Source organism: Tasmannia lanceolata, unplaced genomic scaffold (assembly GCF_043159265.1).
Source record: "Tasmannia lanceolata isolate RefF3 unplaced genomic scaffold, GAP_Taslan_0.1 ptg000002l, whole genome shotgun sequence".
Taxonomy (NCBI): Eukaryota; Viridiplantae; Streptophyta; class Magnoliopsida; order Canellales; family Winteraceae; genus Tasmannia; species Tasmannia lanceolata.
This window is the reverse complement of record NW_027518679.1, coordinates 56,934,928-56,958,167: the sequence shown is the minus strand read 5'-3', so window position 1 is coordinate 56,958,167 and position 23,240 is coordinate 56,934,928. Positions and strand designations below refer to the sequence as shown.

The 23,240-nt window shown below is 41.6% G+C and overlaps 1 protein-coding gene across 1 annotated transcript; it reads left to right on the top strand.

The window, feature by feature from the left end:
• The first annotated feature begins 12,284 nt into the window (after positions 1 to 12,284).
• Positions 12,285 to 14,307, top strand: LOC143880450 (scarecrow-like protein 8). Its single transcript, XM_077383473.1, has one exon. It carries the CDS (start codon positions 12,407 to 12,409, stop codon positions 13,985 to 13,987), a length of 1,581 nt encoding a protein of 526 aa, XP_077239588.1. The 5' UTR covers positions 12,285 to 12,406; the 3' UTR covers positions 13,988 to 14,307.
• Positions 14,308 to 23,240: the final 8,933 nt, after the last annotated feature.

The following is a 23,240-nucleotide window of genomic DNA, read 5'->3' as shown; positions in this document are numbered from 1 at the left end:
AACTACGCGGACCTGATCCCCAACTCTTCGGGGGTACGTAGGCAACTTGATCAATTCAGGTTCGGTCAAATCCTTGGGGATAAAAACTAAATCATCCCCTTTTCAAACTTTTGAAGCTAAAAAGCTAAACCATTCTTTGTTAAACCCAAAGCGAACTACGCGGATCTGATCCTCCATTTTTGGGGTACGTAGGTAGTCTGGCGAGACCAGATTCGATCCAAATCGTTTGAACTTCCGATATCTAACCCTTTTGAACCCAAGCCCGCCTAGAAAGTCCTTCTGGTGAACAAGCAGTGGTTCAAAGTCAAGAAGAAAAAATGATGGAGTTTGAAGACCCGCTAGGCTGAAAACCCGAGAGGGCGGTCTAGGCAAAATTTAGGGTCATTCACCCGCTAAGTTGACAACTGAAAATTCAGCTTAGGCAAAAGTTAGGGTATCGAGCCCGCTGGATTGAAAACCCGAAAGGGCGAACCAGGCAAAAGTTAGGGCAAGCGGTCCGCCAGATTGAAAACCTGACAAGGCAATCTGGTCAATGGCAATGACTTCCAACAAAAAAGCGAATCATTGAGATGGAGAAACAGCCTTCAACCAGCGTAAAATCTCAGGGTCCAAGTAGTGCCAGCAAGCTTACTTTAACATTCCTCTAAACTGGGGCATTGAAACCGAGCAATCCAAAAAGGGATAATAACCATGACCTAAACACCGAAAAAGGAGAGTAGTGCCTCTTGACACGGTCTTCGAAATACTCTAAGAGTGACTAAGCCATACCCTTAAAAAATGACACATCAGATCCAAGAGCGAAGTCGAAAGCGAGTCGAGTCCTTCGAGCAATAAGAGTCTTCTTTGATTGAGTCCTTGGAAATCTGTTCCTCCTTCATATTTGTGTTCCCTTTCCTTGCAAAGTCCAAACTGTCAGGTGCTGGAAGAATGGGAGTGTGTCCTCCAAAATGCGAAGAAAATTCAGAGTAAATCCTGGTTTAGGTATCAGAAGGGGCGGGAGACATCTTGTTCAAACCTACCCGAGACCTTAAGCCTCCAAAAGTGAGCCATGCGAAAGAAGAGATTTTCAGACTCAGCCATCATGGTTATTGTCCTATTCTCTCCATACAAAAAAAAAAAAAAAAAAAACTTTGCATCCTCAAGCCTTCATGAAACGAAACATCTTTTCTTCAACCATCATTGTCTTGCCTTCTTAAAACTCCTGTCATGGAAACACAATATACTAGGGGCATCTTTTATGACTCGCGTCATAAAAGATGTCAAGCGCACAAAGGCAATCAGTAACAATGTCTCAAGCAAGTAAGGATAAGAGGGGTACAAGCACATCTCAAGCCTAACCTCTAAACTCCTCAGTTGAGTCCTCTCTTCAGAAGAGTCAATTCTCTAAGAAAATCAGTTTCCCAAGCGGAGTCTAGAATTTGCTCGCGCAGCCTTCAATCCCCGGCAAAATCAGAAAAAATGGTCAATATCCAAATCCCTGCAAGTTATCTGAGTCCAATTCTCAGCAAGGAACTCATACTCCCAATTTCCTCGGCAAGAGGCAATCAGTCTAAAAAAAAAAAAAAATCATCATTCGAAATCAATCAATTCTCAGCAATATCACTGTCCTTCCAAGGCTCTTCGTGGTTTGTCAGGCAGGCACATCATGGACCCTTGCTCCCTGAATGGCTCTTCGTGATCTGTCCTTTAGGATATATCATGGACCCGCTCTCCATGCTCATTTCATTCATCTCCATTACTTGTTATTCTTGTTGGGCTCTTCGTGGCTTATTGTCATGGACCCCAAATTTCATTCTAGGCTCTTCGTGGCTTATTGCCATGGACCTTAGATTCATTGCGTGGCTCTTCACGGTTTGTTGCCGTGGACCCTCGATTACTTCTTGGCTCTTCATGGTCTACCATTCAGGTATACTACGGACCCATGCTCCCCGATTGGCTCTTCGTGATATGTCCTTCCAGAAATATCATGGACCCACTATTCATAGTCATTCCATTCATATCTTTTACATGTCATTTGTTTCTGCATGTTGGGCTCTTCATGGCTTATTGTCATGGACCCCAAATTCAATGTTTGGCTCTTCACGGAGTATTGCCGTGGACCCTTGATTCCTTTCTGCTGGGCTCTTCATGGTTTCTTGCCATGGACCTTAGATTCATTGCGTGGCTCTTCACGGTTTGTTGCCGTGGACCCCCGATTACTTCTTGGCTCTTCATGGTCTACCATTCAGGTATACTACGGACCCATGCTCCCCGATTGGCTCTTCGTGATATGTCCTTCCAGAAATATCATGGACCCACTATTCATAGTCATTCCATTCATATCTTTTACATGTCATTTGTTTCTGCATGTTGGGCTCTTCATGGCTTATTGTCATGGACCCCAAATTCAATGTTTGGCTCTTCACGGAGTATTGCCGTGGACCCTTGATTCCTTTCTGCTGGGCTCTTCATGGTTTCTTGCCATGGACCTTAGATTCATTGCGTGGCTCTTCACGGTTTGTTGCCGTGGACCCTCGATTACTTCTTGGCTCTTCATGGTCTACCATTCAGGTATACTACGGACCCATGCTCCCCGATTGGCTCTTCGTGATATGTCCTTCCAGAAATATCATGGACCCACTATTCATAGTCATTCCATTCATATCTTTTACATGTCATTTGTTTCTGCATGTTGGGCTCTTCATGGCTTATTGTCATGGACCCCAAATTCAATGTTTGGCTCTTCACGGAGTATTGCCGTAGACCCTTGATTCCTTTCTGCTGGGCTCTTCATGGTTTCTTGCCATGGACCTTAGATTCATTGCGTGGCTCTTCACGGTTTGTTGCCGTGGACCCTCGATTACTTCTTGGCTCTTCATGGTCTACCATTCAGGTATACTACGGACCCATGCTCCCCGATTGGCTCTTCGTGATATGTCCTTCCAGAAATATCATGGACCCACTATTCATAGTCATTCCATTCATATCTTTTACATGTCATTTGTTTCTGCATGTTGGGCTCTTCATGGCTTATTGTCATGGACCCCAAATTCAATGTTTGGCTCTTCACGGAGTATTGCCGTGGACCCTTGATTCCTTTCTGCTGGGCTCTTCATGGTTTCTTGCCATGGACCTTAGATTCATTGCGTGGCTCTTCACGGTTTGTTGCCGTGGACCCTCGATTACTTCTTGGCTCTTCATGGTCTACCATTCAGGTATACTATGGACCCATGCTCCCCGATTGGCTCTTCGTGATATGTCCTTCCAGAAATATCATGGACCCACTATTCATAGTCATTCCATTCATATCTTTTACATATCATTTGTTTCTGCATGTTGGGCTCTTCATGGCTTATTGTCATGGACCCCAAATTCAATGTTTGGCTCTTCACGGAGTATTGCCGTGGACCCTAAATTCCTTTCTGCTGGGCTCTTCATGGTTTCTTGCCATGGACCCTAGATTCATTGCGTGGCTCTTCACGGCTGGTCACCGTGGACCCTCGATTACTTCTTGGCTCTTCATAGCTTATGGCTATGAACCCTTGATTCTCAGTTTTTATAATCCATTAATCACTCAATATCTTTCTTGCAAGGTTCTTCGTGGCTTATTACCACGGACCCCGGATTATGGCTTGGCTCTTCGCGGTTTGTTGCCGTGGACCCTCGATTTCTAGTTTCCTAAAAATAAAAAAATATAAATAAATTTCGTTCCGCGAGGCTCTTCGTGGCTTACTACCATGGACCCTCGATTCCCGTTTGCTTGGCTCTTCACGGTTCACCACCGTGGACCCTCGTTTTCTGCAAGGCTCTTCATGGCTTATTACCATGGACCCCTGATCAAAATTTTCATTCAACTGTTGTTCTTCCTTGTCTAATTTGGTGAAAAGCTGGACAACAACTCTCTCTAGTTATTTTGTTGTCAAGTCATGGTCCGTCGTTCCACAGTGTGCCGTCACCCAAGTGCGGAGTCAGGAATACCTGTGTGACCGATGTGTTACTCGAGTGTGACCGATGTGTTACTCGAGTTATTTCTCTGGTGGGAGGCTATCTCACCAATATGTTTTGAATGCTGAGTTATGTGTCCAGCATTTCACCAAATTAATATTAAGTCATGTTGAATGTGAAATTTTAAAACGAAAGTCTCTCTGAGAGCATCTTTGAGAGCATCAAGCCAATAATCAAAATCCTTTTCATTCAAAACCCCTGAGGCATCCCTTCCCTCCAATTCGAGTGAGACCCCTGAGACATCTATTCCCTCCACGAGTTCAATCTTTGTAAAATAAATTTTGGGCCAGTCAAAATGTGTTGTCTGTTCAGCTTTGACATTCGCGCGACAAGCACACTCTGCCAAAGAGGGGCATCTGTAGACACCCCATTTTGACAAGGCCCTAAACCCGCATATTCGAATAAAATCCCGAGGTCAGACGGAAAATGAATGAAATTAATCCGAGCAAAAGAGAATGTGGGGCCCGCTTGTGTGGGACCCGTTTGTGTGGGACCCGCCTGTGTGGGACCCGCTTTTGTGGGGCCCGCTTTTGTGGGGCCCGTTTGTGTGGGACCTGCTGATGTGGGGCCCGCTGATGTGGGACCCGCTTGCGTGGGGCCCGCTTGTGTGGGGCCCGCTGTTGTGGGACCCGCTTATGTGGTCAAAGAGAGAATAAGGACGGTCATCATTTTCTTCGTTTTTAAAAATGGGCGTAATGAGTAGTTTTGGTTTTCGTATGGCATCCGATGCCATTTGAAAATTGTTTTCTATTTTTTTATTTATTTTTTTGCAAAATTTAAGGGAATTAGGGGGGACAAGAGGGGGACAAAAGACTCTCATTTTCTCCCCTCATGATGACTCGTCATCATGGGTCTTCTGATCTCTCTCTCTCGCAGAGAAACCAGAGGAGAACCAGAGGAGGGAACCAGAGAGGAAAAAAAAAAACGGAGGAGAGGAAAAAACAAGAGAAAAAAAAAAAAAAAGAAAAGAAAAGGGGAGATCTGGAGAGAGAGAGAGAGAGGCAGAGAGAGAGAGAGGGGTTCTTAATCTCCTTCACCGGCGATCTTGCCGGAGATCTAACCGTCACCCTGCACCTACCTTCACATCTTCACCATTAGATCCATCTTTTTTTTACAGATCTTTGAGATCATCTCCCAAAACCATTTCCTCCACCATCATTCTCCCCTATTTTCTCCACCATCATCCCCATCTCCTCCACCCCACCTCCAGCGGGCCCCACCTCCAGCGGGCCCCACCTCCAGCGGGCCCCACCTCCAGCGGGCCCCACATCAGCGGGCCCCACACAAGCACGACTCTGTCAACACCTTCCTGGATCTCTTGTGGTGTAAGTTCATTTTTTTTATTTTTTAATTATTCATTCTTTGCACTACACGGGTCCCACAGCGGATCCCACATCAGCGGGTCCCACAGCGGGTCCCACAAGCGGGTCCCACATCAGCGGGTCCCACAGCGGGTCCCACAGCGGGTCCCACATCAGTAGGTCCCACAGAGGGTCCCACAACAGCGGGTCCCACAGCGGGTCCCACATCAGTGGGTCCCACAGCAGGTCCCACATCAATGGGTCCCACATCGGCGGGTCCCACAGCAGGTCACACATCAGCGGGTCCCACAACAGCGGGTCCCACATCAGCGGGTCCTACTATGAATAGTAGTTTTGAATAGTACTTATAAATAGTAATTATGAATAGTAGTTTTGAATAGTACTTATAAATAGTAATTATGAATAGTAGTTTTGAATAGTACTTATAAATAGTAATTATGAATAGTATTTTTGAATAGTAATCTTGTATAGTAATTATAAATAGTAATTATAACAGTCTTCAGCACAGGAGTCAGTCCTTCAGTCAGTCCAGGAATTTTTCCTGTCATCATAGGGGTTAGGATTCTGTCCATCCTCCCATCAAGTTGTGATCTTTACCCGCTCCTGCAAGGTATAGGATGCTGTCCAACCCTTGCCGAGTTATTTTCCTGTTCGTTCCCCCGCAAAGTATAGGATGATGTCCAACTTTTGCGGGATTCCAGAAGTCTCCCTACCCTTATGATGATAGGATTTTATTCTCTGGTGTCAAAAAACAATAAAAACATTTCAAAAATACTTGAAAACAACAAAAATATTCCAAAAACACTTGAAAATTTAAAAACATCTCAAAAACAATTCAAAATCCAAAAACATCTGAAAAAATCAAAAATCTCAAAAATCTCGAGTCATTAGAGTGTAGTTAGGAATTCTGTCCGAACTACGTTGGCTTGATCCCTTTCAACAGGGTACGTAGTGCAGCTTGGGATCCACATCCCAGGTCCAGCCAAACCTTTAAAAATAAACATTTCAAATATTCTCAAAATACAAAAAACTTCAAAACCTTTTCAAAAAGATCTTCCCCTAGAGTTAGGAGTCTGTCCTAGATATTTAGGGTGTTTTAGAGTTAGGAGTCGGTCCTGATTTGTATTGATATGGTGTGTCCTGTCGTGTGAGTGTCCCTAGAGTTAGGAGGCCTCAAGTCGATCGGTTAGACATTTAGTCGAACCGATGGCTAGACTAGGAAGCATATAGTCAACCCATGGTTTTCCTTAGAATGCACAGCCTAGATACACATAGGATATAGGGCCCACCTGCATTAGCTTAAGGCTAATCAACTTGCATTAGTTAGGGCATATAGAGTCCTAAAAATTACAATCCACTTGAATTTAAGCAATCGCACAAAAAGCTTTAAACATCAGTCGAGTCTAGTGGATCGAGTCTAGGATAGCGGTCCTAGAGTTTTAGGCATCGTAGTTTAGAATAGGGCACCGAACTACGTTGGCTCTGATTCTTCCCGAGGCCGGGATACGTAGTGCAGCTAGGATGGATGGCCATCCTGGTCCGAGTCAAGTATTGCATTAGAGTCTAGGGTTTGTCGTGTCGGGTCGTGTGTCGAGTCGTGTTGTGTTGTGTGTTTTGCTGTGTTTTCTTATTTTTATGTACAGATCATATACCTTTAGCTGTAACATGCATGTGCTTGTCCACCAGAACTTAGACACCAATTAGGCATGTCACTCATAACCTAGCTATTCTTAGGCGACATATCTTTCACTTCTTTTATGTGTGTTTCTTATTCATCTCCGAGACGTGCATGATTAGCTAGACGTTATCTCGGGGATATTCGTTCCCATTTCGCATGATTTTCTCCCAAAACTCTTCAAAATTAATAATAAATGGCATAAGAGACCAGGTGCTAGCACTTGGGCGAATTGGGGGCGCCTAATCCCTTCCCCATTCGTCATCAGGCACGAACCCTATTTTATATCTCTGGTTATCCGTTGCAACAGAGCACAGCATGGGATCCAGGGCCCACTTCCTTGGATGGCGACTCTTCTTTGTTTAAGATACGCCTCGAATCTGGGCTAGTCCCCGAATCGAGAGGTATCTCACTTTACATCGCCGCTCATGCTGTGAGGGGCACTCTTTCGAGAGTTCCTTGGTGGGGCTCTCCTTCACGTGGACGATCTAGAGAGACTCGCGCGGGGGCCCGTCCCCTCACGCCCGTCCCGGATCTGGTTCCACAATTGGTCAATTAAAAATTTTGGGCTTAATTAAATGAATTATTAAATTACTAATTAAGCATTTATAGTCTAACCCTTGTTTAAATATTCAAGATAATGAAAGCTAGGGTTTAGATGTTACTTTAAACCTATATGCTCTAACCCATGTTCAATAAAACATAAGTGCAAGTAAAGGGTAGAGATTACCAATCACAAAAGTGCAAAGAGAAGGAGAAGAGAAAGCATCCACAAGACACGAGATTTATAGTGGTTCGGTCTATCACAAGACCTACTCCACTCTTCTAAGTTTACCTCATTGATTTTCACTAAAATATATGAGATTCTTCAATGGGCGAATCTCCAAGCCGTACACCGAGTCCTTCAACTTCAAATGGGACACGCCCTTTCTGCACGAAGCCTTGCTGAGGGGACACACCCTCTTACAATGATTCACATTTATTAACGGGCTGAATCGAAGACCCTCAAGAACAAATGAAGAAAATAAAATTAGAATTCTCTCTTACCTCTTGATAGGGGTATTACAACTTTGAAAGCTCACAAACTCTCCAAGAAATAGATACAAATGTAAAGCCTATGGAGATCCTCTTGATAGAATCTAAAAATACAAATTCAAAGAGGTTTAACTTTTCATGTAAAAGTTTAGGTTCAAGAAGATGGGATTTTGTCTTCTAAAAGGTTGTTTAGAAAGGTTTTGATAGTGTATATACAGCCCACAAGGAGATATGACCGTTTGGGGGTAAAACTGTAAAAAATAGGCCTGAAAAAGTCAACCTGCGCAAGCCCCAACGGCTAGTTTTCCAAGCCGCGCTCTTCTTTTTAATTTCAAATTTCATACCGGCGCGGTCGACCGGCCCTATGGCGGTTGCCCGACGAGGGCAATCTGTTTGAATAAAAATTTGGCTCAAAAATAATATTGCGGTCGACCAGACTATAGGGGTCATCCGCCAAGACCAACCTGGATGTTTTCTGAATTTTTAGAAAACAAATCCGTGGTCGACTGGATTGGCACGGTTGACCGGCCCAATAAATTTCGAGATGTCCTGGAATTCAAGGTACCATCCCGCGGTTGCCCGACATAGCCCGGTGGACCGGCCCTGTGAAATTCCATTTTAACTTTAAAATTCATGGGCTTTGGGCAATGGTCTTTGAGCTTTAGTCTTAGGTTTTCAAACACATTTTTGGATATGTGTATGGTTTTCAAAGATGTAAAAACTTAAGTATGAAAACCTTTGAAAGTGCAATTTAGAAAATATTAAGATGACTCTAAATACATTATAAAATGATATCGTTGAGTCTTCTTGGAATGTATTCGCTCTTTTACACTTCCTTGGACTTCTTCGGCTTGAGTGAACATCTTGAACTTGATTTGGCTTTTGTGATTTCTCCTCCAATCTTCAATATATGTTGAAAGGTGCATGAGGTGTCACCATGACATGTTCAACTCCAAGCTCTTTCTTGACACTTGCTAGGAACTTGTGGGATCTTCATGTTGAGCTTCTTGACTTGAACATATTTGAATGAGGATGTCTCCAATGTAGGTGCAAGCTTTTGGTTCCTTTGCTTCTTGATCCACAAGCCATGTGTTGTGTTGAGTTGTGTAATGACGATTATAATATGAAAATCCTGTATATAACACAACACCTCAAGGCAACACATTAGTTCATAAATGCTAATCAATTTGAGTTTGCTAGCATCAAAACAAGAAGGTAAGGTGAATGATTAACCCATTGGAACCCTTGGGCTTACAACCATAGTTACCTAAAAAAATCACCTACTTTTCTCTATAAAATATGGATGTGCACAGGTTGATCCTCTAGCTCAGTTGGTAAGATGATGTCCTTTCACCTAGGGTTGCAACTCGGGTTGGGTGGGTTGGGTTTGGAAGAACCCTACCCTAGCCGAGAAACTATCTTAGAGCGAGTCGGGTCGGGTTGAGTTATTTTTTGGAAAACCCACGATGTGTAAACCAGGCCCCACCCATGATGGTTTCTTGGGTTGGGTCGGGGTTTTCCACATTGTCACGTGATTTTAGCTTTAATTGAAGAATGCACTAGCATGATAGAATAGAAGTGTGTTTGCTGGCTAACACCGAGACTAAAAGAAAATGCTATAGTTCTTCAGAAGATTTAAGGAATGTATGATAGAGAAATGACCCCCATCGCATTATTCATGAGCCAAAAGGGCCCTAGTTTGTGTTGGTGTTGGTTGGTGGCCAGAAATAAATAGGGTAATGGTACTATTTTTTGAAGGGATTTAGTAGGAGTTTTCACATAAGAGCATTTAGCGGCTCACTTTTGCGGGAGAATTTGAGGAAATTGCATAGCAAATCACTTTTTTGAAATTCCCCAAACCCGAACTTTGCGGCACTAAGGTGCAAGTGGAGAGCTAGGGCGAAAGGCCCACCATATCTTGAACCGTGTGGGTCCCATTAATAGAGGCGTGACACGTGGATTCAAAGAGACGGGTTCCAAACCTGTACCAAGCAGTGCAAAAGGCACACGCATGCCATGCGAGACATGACGTCGGCGCCAAACAGTGACTTTGACGTATCATCACCGGGAAATCTCCGGTTCTTCGACAGGTTTTCTGTACGGTGATGTCGTACGACCCTGGGTTATTTCATGAAAATATAGAAGGTAGGGAGAAAGGGCAATGAGTCCACCGTCTCTGCCTGTTGGAAACTTGGAGGAGACACGGACATAGCTTTCGTTGAGCTGTGTAGATTAAGTTATTAATCTTCGCATTAACTTCTGAAATCATGCAAGATATCATGAAAATGGTTCTTGACCCTTGAGCTATAATGGGACCCACTTCTCCCCCAAATGGTTCTTGACTGTGGAAGAAAAAGGGTAAAAAATATCATTTCCCTAAGCCACACTTGGATACCCACAAGATTTAGATTGGGATTTGGAAGTGGATCAGATCCTTAAATTTCCAAATCAGCTACACCCAAGTTAAGGCCTCTGGCAGCATGACCCGACATCCATCCCACTAGTTATACCATTATCTTAGGGAAGTGATATTTACGCCCCTTTTGATCACTAGGGACACCCAACGCTAGTGTACATGGCAATCAAACCCTCTGAATTCTTTTGTCGTCAAGTACATCAGCCTCCCTTTAGTCATTGATACACTGGTGCTGGGTGTCCCTAGTAATTATAATGGGTGCAAATATCACATCCCTTGTTTTATCATAATTATAAAAAGGGTGATGATATTTTCACCCCTGCATTATGCATGAGCCCCCCTTATAACGTGATTTGATGTAAAAAAGAGTTAAATTATTATCGGGATTGTAGACCATTATAAGGGGAGCGTTGCACGTAATGCAGGGGATGGGTGAAAATATCATCTCCCTTATAAAAAAAAAATCTAAAAATCTCATTATTTTATTTGTGAGGAATTCTAAACTGAAGGGTGCCTGTGCAAAAAAGGGATGAATGGGAGAAACCATTGGTTGCAAATCACCAAAGGGCAAAGGGCATTTAATGTTGTTCGACTTTTCATCCCATTTAATGCACTTTTGTGATTTACAACCAATGGGGGCAACTAGGGTTGGGTTAGGGTTGATCCTCCTCGACGCGAGGCTTGGGTTGGGTTAGGGTTGAGTTAATGCTACCTAGAGTTGGACTAGATTTGAGGTAAAATGCACTTCTAATTGGAGCTTAGGTTTGAAGAAGTGTTTTTGGAATTGGGTGATAGATTAATGCATTACTAATGGGAAGCTTAGATTTGAAGGGCTATTTTTGGAATTGGGTGATAGATTATATTGGGAGGTAGATTATGGGAAAGATAAGGCTTTCCATTTCAACAAAAATACTAATAATAAAAGTTAGGTCAGTAGGAATATATTTGGGGTAATAAAAGGATTGGGTTTGGCGTGAGTGTGGAATATTCGCTCTTTCTTCGAGAGTCGTACACGTGTCTAAACAGCCTAGATTCTCTTATGCCAACCCAGTGGGTCTTTGTGTCTATGTACAATGTAATTGCTAGAACAAACATCCAACTTGTTATAAGAAAAATGGTCAAAGGGCCTCACTTTTTTGGCCCCACGTCTGTGACATGGACTCAATCCGCTCGTTGATCCGCTCAGATCCGTTGATCTAACCATGCATTTGATCTTATATCAATTTCCGTCCTTTGGATTATTTTCATAGTGGTCCCCACCTTCAGCAGACCTAATCTTTAAATGTGGATACAATACATCAAATCTGACCATCCATTTTTAGGCTTGGCCCACAAAATTACAGTCTAAAAGCCGGACCCACACTGTTATATAGCAGACGCGCTCGAGTCCGATTCGGTCGCGCTTTTCTCTAGCATTTCTCTGTGTAGAAGAAAGTAAATAAGAAAAGAGAAAGGTTGTTAGTTGTATGGTTCGGTTGCTAACCAATTCAACCACAACCCAACACGCAACCGAATATAAACGTCTTTCGATATTTCTCTAATCTCCGAAATAACCCAATATTTTCCTCAATTTACATTACATCTCCCAGGAAAAACAAGGTTCTAAGTAGGGGCATTTTAGAAAATTTCGAACAAAAGAAGGGTATATTTTATGTTCTAATGATGATATCTCTTTTTTTTATTTACGTATGGCTGGGATTCCGCCAACGTAAAGGCTTCTGCGTTTGGAATTCTGACAAAAAAAAAACTTAAAAAAAACATATCACCTGCTAGTGCAGGTAAAAACCCACGAGTCTACCGGGAATCAACGGTTGCAAGAACTAGACCAGCATTAAAAACCAGAAACGGATATTGAAGGGAGGCATAAAAACGCCTCTAATATAAATGAAAGCGTATACGAAGAGGCATAAAAGATTGAGACCCTTCTTCTTCTTCTTCCTCGAAAAGGTGTTTAAGAATTAGGGTTTTGATAAAATGTCTTCTGGGTTTTCCGGCGGGGATTTATATGGATCGGCGATCAACAGGACGACCCGGTATCAATATCGGCCCCAACTCGGTGGTGCAATTCTCGTGGATCCTTCAATCCTTCCTCCAAATCCCAACTCGACCGTGTTAAAACGGCCTCTTAACGAGTTAGAAAAACAACAACAGGTATTTCTTCTTAGATCAGTTAAACAGAGAAATTACCAAACATCACCCAACTCTCCCCTCTCTCCTATAGATTTCTCAGCCGTTTCTCCTGATATTTCTTCTTCTTCTTCTTCCTCCTCGATTCATGGGTTTTCTCTACCTCCACCGAGTCAACCCAGTAACTCGTTCAATTTGATGAGGAATCGGTTGAAAGAGCTGGAGAAACAACTGTTAGATGATAATGATGAGGAAGAAAAAGATGGGAATGGTGGTGCTTCTGATTTAATTGGCGAGTGGAATGAAACCATGCAGAATCTCATAAAACCCTCTTTTTCTTCTTCTTCTTTGCTTGACTCTGCTATGGCAATATCTGAAGGCAAAATTGAAATTGCAAAAGAGATTCTTTCAACTTTGAATCAGATCTCAAACCCACATGGAGACCCAGAGCAGAGACTCACAGGGTATATGGTTAGAGCTCTCCTCTCACGCTTAAACCCACCTGAAAATAACTCTCAGATCGCCGAGCTCTGCTCAGGAGATCATCATAAGGCAACCCAGATGCTCTATGAAGCTTCCCCTTGTTTCAAGCTCGGATTCATGGCGTCCAATCAAGCAATTCTCGAATCTACCCATCACGAATCCAAACTCCATTTTCTTGATTTTGAAATTGGGCAAGGGTCCCAATACATAACCCTAATCCACAACCTGTCCCAGAGAAACTCAGGCAAACCCAGTGTTAAAATCACTGCAGTAACAGACCCAAATGGAGCCCCCATCCAAAACCTCCGACTCGTCCGTGATGAACTCACCAAACTCGGCGTCCGATTCAATGTGATCTGTTCCCAGATCTCCGATCTGACCCGTGACACAATCGGGTGCGACCCAGATGAAGCACTGGTTGTGAATTTTGCCTTTAGGCTCTACAAAATGCCTGACGAGAGCGTCTCCACGGAGAACCCACGGGACGAGTTGCTACGCCGAGTCAAGGGTTTGAACCCCCGAGTCGTGACTCTGGTGGAGCAGGAGATGAATTCTAACACGGCACCTTTCGTGGCGAGATTTACAGAGGCTTTGACTCACTATCGTGCTCTGTTTGAGTCCTTGGATGTGACCATGGCTCGAGACAGTGAAAATAGGGTTAGGGTTGAGGAGTGTCTGGCTCGGAAGGCGACTAACTCGGTGGCTCGGGAAGGAAGAGAACGAGTCGAGAGGTGCGAGGTGTTTGGAAAATGGCGAGCGAGGATGGGTATGGCCGGGTTCGAAATCAGACCGCTTGGTTCGAATCTGGCCGAGTCAACTCGGTCTCGACTCCCTCCGTTTCGGCATAATACTAACTCGGCCAGGTTTTTTGTTAAAGAAGAGGCCGGAGGGCTCTGCCTCGGTTGGAATGGTCGGGTACTTACCGTCTTTTCTGCCTGGCATTAGTTTGCCTTATTTATCTGTTTTTTTCTTTTTACCTTTTCAATTAGGGCGATGATAAATTCGCACCCTCTCTAGGATGATTCGCACCTCTGTAAGGTTGAAGTATGCGCCAGTCTTTTAACGCTTCTTAGTTAGAGGGGTGCGAATTTATCATTAGTTTTTCAATTATTATTATTTTAAGTTGTAATACTCTTTATTTAAAGTTGCTGTTGTTATTAATTACAAAATTAAGAAGAAGTAAAGGGAAGTTAAGAAACGGACAAATTAATGCCGGTCCTGTGTTTAAATGGAATTAAATTTAATGTTTGGATCCGATTTTGATACTGGCACTCTTTACTTTATTAAATACTCTTTTTTTTCTTTCTTTCTATGGGTTGTTGATGGGCTTCGTTATACACTTATCCATTTAAATGGTTGATTGTGCTAATGACATGATATGTATGTGAAATAGCCATTAAAGCTGATAAGTGCACAACAATATAATTGTGCCATTAGCCAAATATAGTGGTGTGGATATCAGTCCTTTAATGTTATCTTAGGGAATTGATATCATCACATCTGTGTTTTGACAATTGCACTAACTCATCTTATTTCTTTTATCATCACAACCATTAACTAAAGACATTACACTTCCCAGAAAAAAACTAAAATGCAAGCGAAAGCAGAAAAGACAAGGTGAGTTTGTACAATTATTGAAATTTGGTAGTGCTAATATCATGCGTATCGGAGCTAAGTATTGATTCACATGTAAGGGTGTCAATTTTGGCTCGGGCTCGGAGGCTCGCTCGAGCTCGGCTCGAAAAAGCTCGGCTCGAATCTTTAACGAGCCGAGCCGAGCCGGCTCACCAGGCTCGGCTCGTTAAGGCCCGTTAAGAATTTAATATATTTAAATATATATATTATATATTAATTTATACATTAAAAGGGTTTTCCAGGGAGTGAAAGAGGGGGAACCCCATTTGTTACTAGGACCACCCCCCATAGTGTAAAAAAAGTAGTCAAATTACACTAGTAGGGCTGTCTAGGGAAGATGAGGGGTGTGAACATAATATAACCCGAGCTCGGTAAGGCTCGCGAGCCGCTCGCCGAGCCTGACCGAGCCGAGCCGAGCCAAGCCGAGCTTTTGAGCTTAACGAGCCGAGCCTAGCCAAGCTCGGCTCGGCTCGGCTCGTTTACACCCCTATTCACATGCTACTCCATTTTGATAGTTGTGGGATAGAGGAGGGGCTTCCACATGGCACCACCACAGCTTAGAGGATTCCGCTTTACTTATATGTATAGGATAACTACCAAAGGTTATTACAGTTCTAAAGAAAACTCCAATATCCCAATTAAAATGGAAAACACTAGCTGACTTGGTGCAATTATTAAAACTTGGTACTGCTGCTATCAGCCAACTGTAATTTCATAATGGAAATTATATTACCACCACCATATTCCCACAATGGCACAAACTCATCTTATCTTTTATGATTGGAACATTCACTTCTTAACATAAAGAAAAGACAAAAAGATTTTGTGCAATCATCAAAATTTGGTAGTGTTGATATCTGACCCCTAAAGATCGTAAAAGATTACCTGGTTAGGTACTTAGGCGAGTGTTTTTTCATCTTTCGCTTCTGGGGCCGCTCTCTGACGAAGTACTACAGATGAAGCTCGAAATAGATGGATGTCGGAGATTGATTCGATTACTCTCTCGATCTTCCTCCTCTTCTCATTCAAGATCCGAGTAGGATGAAGGAGATTCTGGAGAATTTATATGATGGGTGGCCGTGAAAACACGTGAAGTCTAAAAAAGTAGGTACGGCCCACTTTTTTTGATGATCCAAACCATATTTACGTTGTGCCCCAAAAATCATTTCCATAGGATGATCCTAACCCTCCGATCTGAACTATCTGAATATGGAGATTTACAAAAATCATTTATGGAATCTTCTGCAGATTGGAGGGTTAGGATCATCCTATGGAAATGATTTTTTGGACACAACCTATTTACGTTGTGCCCAAACAGATGAACGGTTTGGATCATAAAAAAAAGTGGGCCGTACCTACTTGCGATTATGATCCCCAAAGTGTTCTCCGGTGTCTTTGCACTTGCGACGCTTTCTGGCGATTCACCGCTTAATGAAGCTTGGGATGGATGGACAACACTGATTTGGCTCTGAAAGTCCAGTTATGGGTTTTTGGTTTTTGGCTTCTGTTGGGATATGGAAGGATGGTGGTAGTGTTTTTGGCGATGAGAGGAGGATGGTAGGGGTGCTGTTGTTATGGAGGAAGGATGGTGGTGCTGCTAAAAGAACAGGGAGGGCGTGGAATGTTGGTGTTGGAGGGTAGAAGAGAAGGGTGCTGAAAATGAGGTTGGGTTGTGAGGGATGGGTGAAGGAGAGGGTAGCTTTTGATAGTGAGAGGAGAGGGCGAGGGTGCTGTCAGGGGCGGAACTACGTATAGCTTTGGGGGGGCCACGGCCCCCCCAAAGATTTGCAAAATCATTAAAAAAATCAATTGTTTCCCACTTTCCCCATCTCCCTATGTTAAAAAAAATCCCAAGGGGTGAAAATATCAATTCCCCATCTCCCTGTGTTAAAAAAAATCCTGTAGAAAGCTTCCTTTTTGGTTGGACGAAACCCTACCTGCAAAAAAAATTTTTTTACAACTAGTCCGGCCCCCCTGAGTGTAAATTCCTGGTTCCACCCCTGGGTGCTGTAATGGTGAGATGAGACGGCGAGGGTGCTGTTCAGATATGGAAGGGAAATGGGAGGCGTGGTGCTGTTCAGTTATGGAAAAAAAAATGGGGCGGGTGCTGTTCAGATATTGAAGGGAAATGAGGCATGGTGAGACCTGAAAATGGATGAAGATGACGGGCTTTGAGGGAGATGTGCTGGCCTGGAAAAAGATGGATGAAATTGTTGGACTTTGATGGGTGTATGCTGGCATCGAAATAGATGAAAATGGTGGTTTTCATGGATGTAAACTAGCCTGGAATATTGATGAAGATGAGGGGCTTTGGTGGAGATGTGCTGGCCTCAAAATGGGACAAAATGAGTGAAAGAGAGGAGGGCTATTGGGCGTGAAAGAGGAGGAGAATGAAAGGGAGGGAGGGCGTGTTGATTGTTGCGACAAGAACCCGCCTCGATTAACACCCGCTGATCTACCACCGGCGAACACACAAAAATACCCAAGATCTTGCACTACAAAATGGAAAAAATATATGTCAGACAAACCACAACCTCAAAGGGAGCAAAACACAAACAATAACAAGAAGACAAGAATATACGTGACTCACCACAATGGGCTACTCCACGGACAAGGCAACATAAAAATCCACTATTTAGAATCAATAGTACAACGTTACCTCCACCGGTAAAATCCACCGATAAAACCATTCTCTCCAGCATTCTATTCAACTCTAAAGCAACCTGTGGACCCGCAATCTCGAGGCTAGACCCGAAGGGGCCTCTCGATCTCCACACGATGAAGAGCTCTTGCCAAGGCTCTCTCGAAATGGTGCCCTCACAGCATGAGTGGCGATATTTGAGATACCTCTTGATTCGGGGACAAGCCCAGAACCAGAACGTACCTAAAAATGTAAGAGTCGCCATCCATGGAACCAAAAATCTACTCTGTGCAATGGATAAATCCAGAGATAATGTGGATCGATGCTTGATTACGAGTTGGGAAGGTGTTAAGCATCCAACTCTCCCGAGCACACTCGGTCTCTTATGCCATCCTTATTAACTTTGAAGAATTTTGGGTGAAAATCATATGAGATGGGAACAGATATCCCTAATTAAGCATCTACCTAAGCATGCATGACCTGGGGATCAAAAAAGAAAAATAAACATTCAGGTCCTAACTCATCACATCTAAGAAAGCAGTGAACAAATGCATGCACAGCTACAACTAAACAAGATAATGAGCAGATATGATAAGCTAGAATAAGCAAGTAAGCAGTAAAAGAACTACGGCTATGCATGTGATAATCGAGAGATAATAAACTGGAAAACAATAAAGAACGATAGCTAAGCATGTGAATGAACGATAAGAGAAATAGTAAAAGAATAAGTATACTACAGCTAAGTGTGTGTAAACATGTAAAAATGCATAAGAAATAAAGATAATCAGAAGAAAAAGAAGTAAACACACTAGTATGTCCCTATACAAAATATCATAATAATTAACAAATCATAATCCCTAAAACTCTAAATAATTTCGCCCAAATCTTGTACGGCCTTACATCCATCCAAGCCGCCTACATATCACCTCCTCTGCAGGAATCAAGGTCACATAGTTCTCGCGCACCTATTCTAAACTATGATGCTTAACACATCTAACACTGTTATCCTAGACTCGACCAACTAGACTCGGTCCTAAAGACCGGAATGAACTTGTGATTAAAGCATGTTGAGCGATATCATTTAGGTTAAAGTAGATTGTAGATTTTAGGATTCTCTATATGCCCTAACTAAATGCAAGTTTAGCCCTAAGCTAATGCAAGTGATTCTTATATCCTATGTGCAACTAGGCTGTGTGTTCTAAGGAAAACAATGGGATCACTAACGCATCATATTCTAGTTATCAATCGGTGATATTGATCGTCAACTGATCGGACAGAGGCGAGGACATAGGACAGACTCCTAACTCTAACACACTCAAGACATCTAGGATAGACTCCTAATTCTAGAGGAAGATCTTTTCAAAACGGTTTGCAGAGTTTTGCTTAAAAGTTTTTTGTATTTTTCAAAAGGTTTAAAATGATTTATTTTTTAAGGTTTGACTGGACCTGGGATAAGGATCCCAAGCTGCCTACGTACCCCGTAGGAGGGGATCAAGCCAACGTAGTTCGGAAACATACTTTCCTAACTACTCTCCTAATGGCTCATGACTTTTCAGATGTTTCGATGTTTCATGTCTTTCAATGTTTTTGGTTGTTTTAAGGTTTTCAATGTTTTTGTTGTTTTTCATGTCTTTCATTGTTTTTAAATTTTGAATTTCTGATTTTTTTTTTGAATTTTTAAGATGTTTTCACCCTTTCAGCTAAGGGAACCCATAAGACAACACCCCGTGATTCACAGCATGGCGGAGTGTCAACACTAAGGACAGAATCCCTAGAGCTAAAGGGTATTCTCATATCTAAGGAACAGACTCCTAAAAGAAAAGGACAGACTCCTATACTCTATAAGGGGCAGGACAGACTCCTGAAATATGCAAGATTAGGACAGACTCATAAACACTACAAGGGTAGGACATAATCCTATAACTCTATAAGGGTATGACAGAATCCTATGACTCGATGAAAGTAGGACAGACTCCTAAGGTAGGACGGACTCCTAAACTAGAGGGTAGACTCCTAAAGCTATCAGACAGCTACCTAATCTATAGACTCTAAGGGGAGTGCAAATGAGACAAGACATGTCTCATAAAACAAGAGAATAACTAGGGCTAATAACACAAAGCATGTCTCCAAAGTAAAGAGGAAACAACTATTACTAATGAGACAATGTATGTCTCCTATGAGGGCTCCAAGTAACCTTATCATTGCTCTTGCAATGATAAATAAGGTAAGGCAACTAAAAGACTAAGTTAGTCTTCTACTAATATGGGTATAAGTTGGGGCACAACTTAGAGAGGTTTTATAAATGAGGCCAAGCATGCCTCCTATGAGTAACTTTCTAATGTAACTGAACTTGTCTCATAATATCTTTTAGTTAATCATTTTCACATCTTTCATTTCAGTTTTGATTTCCACTTGCATGCATTTAACATTTTTTGCATCACAAAGCATTACACAAAGCATAGAATTCAAGACATCCAAACATAGCAAGACTCAAAACAATTAACTTAAGCATGAGTGAAAGCCTATCACAAGTATAATATCAGAAACTAAACTCAAAACATTCAAAGCATTTCATCTCATCCATCACAAACTAGGCTAAGTATGAATCAAGCATCAAAAGCTTCAATTTGCATTCTACATGGAAGCTGAAAATTTGTATTGAAAATCACATTATCCAAATGGCAAAACTAGCAAAAGTGATACACATCAAAGTTGTAGGGGTCACATCAGTGAATATTTGATTAGTTATGTACTTCAGTCAGTTCTCGCCAGCAGTGGCCGGAAAACGGCCATCTTTGGGTTGATTTCAGATTTCATTTATGCAATTTTGTTTTGAAAAGTTTCAATTTTGTTTTGCAAAACAGAGAAACCAAAATATATTTTTAGGAAAAGTGTTCAACACCAAAGTTTCAGAAAATTCATTGATGAAAACTTTTTGAGTTGACAACTCCGGCTGGATTTGGCCGGAAGTGGCCGGAAAACGGCCATCTCCGGTCAAGCCGCAAGATGGAAACATGGTGTTTTTGGCTGAAATCTTAAAAATGTCATATCTTTTTCATTCCTTAGCCATATTAGGGCCACGATATGTCAAATTGAAGGTCTTGGAGTGCTCTACAACCCTATGTGGTCCGTTCCTTTCAAATTTGACTGAAAACTGCGAAAAGTGATGAAAAACAAATCTGGACAACATGTAATTTTGAGATTTTTCAAGACATTTCAAGCCAAAATTCACATCTAAGAAGCCTAGCTCTAAACATTTGCATTAAATATGTTTTCAGACTTGAATTAATGAATATTAGGCTCAAATTCCAAGCTTAAGATGATAGAAATGAGAAAAATTAAGGAGATTTTCCATTTGAGCATTTGAAAATGGCTGAATTAGTAAAATCGCCATAACTTTTTCATTTCTAACACGATTTTAGTTTGAGATATGTCAAATCGAAGGTTTTGAAAAGCTTTACAACTTTTACGTGTATCACTTTTACAAATTCTAACCAAAATTTAGCGAAAAAGCCCAAATACAAATTTAGACAGCATGTATTTCAACATCTTACAAGAGCATTTCACATCAAAACCCTAGATCTATCATTGATTTCACTAGATATTCACATCACACACATATTAACACACATATTTTTGGATTTTCAAAGCCTAATACATCATATCTAAAGGTTTTCACAAAATCATCCATGAATTCATCATTTTAACCCAAAATTTCAGCTGAAATCTTAAAATTGGTATAACTTCTTCGTTTCTTGGTTGATTTGGGCCATAATATGCCAAATCGAAGGTCTCAGAATTCTCTATAACCCTACGTGAGAGATTTCACTCAGATCTTGCCAAAAATTAATGAAAATGGGCAACAACGATGCTGGATAGCATGCAATTTTGCCATTTTTGAATCAAAATTCAACCAAAACTTAAAATCCATGGAAAATTATCTTAGATCTTGTTATTATGCATGATTTCAGGCATGTTTTGATTAATTTTAGCCCTAGGTTATTAGATCTAACCATTTTCATGCATATTTAGCCTAGATTTATCATTTTTAGGTTAATTTTTAAGAAAAAACTTAAAATAAACTCAAAATCCACCAACCTTAAGTGAGAAATTTTAAATTTTAACAACTCTTGGACTCTTCTCTTGGATCTCTCCTTGAAAGCTTCTTCTCCTTCTCTCTCTAGATCTCTTTTTTTCTCTCTTTAAACTCTTTCCCACTCTAGAATTATCTCTCTCTAGAATCTTCTCTCTCTCTAGAAAGCTCTCTTTCTCTAGAATCTTCTCTCTCTAGAAAGCTCTCTCTCCCTCTTTCTAAAATTAGATTAAGAACCCTAATTTTTTTTCAAATGAGAGCCCAAATGCTCTAGTTATAGATTTTAGGCATAATCTTTTACCCCTTTAATTGTCTAGGACACCCCATTATCTATAATTTTGCTTTAGTTTTTAGAATAGAGGTGGTCTACAAGAAAGAGATTTAATGAAAATTATACTAAAATAATCTATCCCCTTTAAGTTACTGGACACTCCTTGCATGAGATATTTGTTTCTTGTATTTTGTTCTTTTTTTCTTACTGGACCAACCCCAAAATGGATAATTCAACCAGTTTCTATCTCAAGTGTAAAAACTGGCTGGGTTACCAGATAATACACTCCCCTTTTACACTATTTTACGCTACACTATCTACAACACTCGTTTGCTAGGCAAACCACAACGGATTTTTTTAAAATTTTGTAGGGACCTACCTAGGATCCAAACCTACTCTGGGGTGTAACTTGGGGCCCTAATTCATTTATTTGGAAGATTTTCTATTTACACAAGAAAGTTTTAGGCCCGATCAAAATGGGGTGTCTACACAACCCTCAAATCTCTACACCGAGTATGAGGAAAAATCCCTTTGAAAAACCCTCCAATACAGTGCTTCTATTACAATGAAGAAAAGTCTATGAAGAAGAAGAATAATAGAAGAAGAAGATTATACCTCCAAAAAAATCTTTCTTTTTCTTCACCACAAAAGCATTCCAAGAGCTCCCAAGAGAAAACCCTTCTCGCCTTGCTATAACATTTCTTCTCACCCTCAAGATGAACCTTGCTTTTGCTTCACCAGAAATGTCCTCCTAGAAATCCAAGAGAAAAACCTCTCTTCTTGCCCTAGATTTTCTCCTCTTTCCTTTGAGTAGATGAACCACCTTGAGTAATCAAGAACAAGAAGAGAAATCATTGTTCTTGTTTCACCACAAAAACCGCCCCAAGAGTAAACCCCTCTTTCCTTGCTCTAGATTTTTTCTCTCTTCTCTTCTCAAAACTTCAGTAATTCTCTAGCCCTTCTTTTAAACCCTTTCTTGCCTTTATGTATTTACAACATACCCTACTTAAAGACTAAGTGGGACCAACTCCAAGAAAGAAACAAGAAAACAAAAGAAATACAAAAAAGTGGTGGTGATTATACATTACCATTTCAACAATCTCCACCTTGATGCATAATCACCGTCTTACCAAGCCCTCCTTGAAATCAAGACACTTTCGACATTTTGACAACCCTCCCGAATCCCATGTCTTGTTCTTTGAAGAGCTTGCATTTCTTCTTCCATAGCCTTTGCAAACCGCCATATTTGCAACATCATTAAACACGACACCTCCTAATAACTTGTACAAGAGCCCAACCCGGATTCCCTTCATGATTATAAGAGCCCCTCTAGAAACTTTGAGAACCCCTTCTCTTCCCGAAAATTTACAACCCTCCAACTCCAAAGTAGGCAAAGAAATCAAACCCTTTGGCTTATCGGGAACTTGCCGGACATTCTCAAGTGTGCGGATCATTCCATTAAACATCCTCAACCGAGCCAAGGCATTCTTTAACTTAGTCTAACCAAACCAAACCGAGGTTGAAAGGACCAAGTTTTGGGTTTAACATTAATTCTAAG

What these genes read in the sequence shown, in the direction of transcription:
- LOC143880450 (XM_077383473.1), top strand. Translation starts at nt 12,407, where the DNA reads ATGTCTTCTGGGTTTTCCGGCGGGGATTTATATGGATCGGCGATCAAC.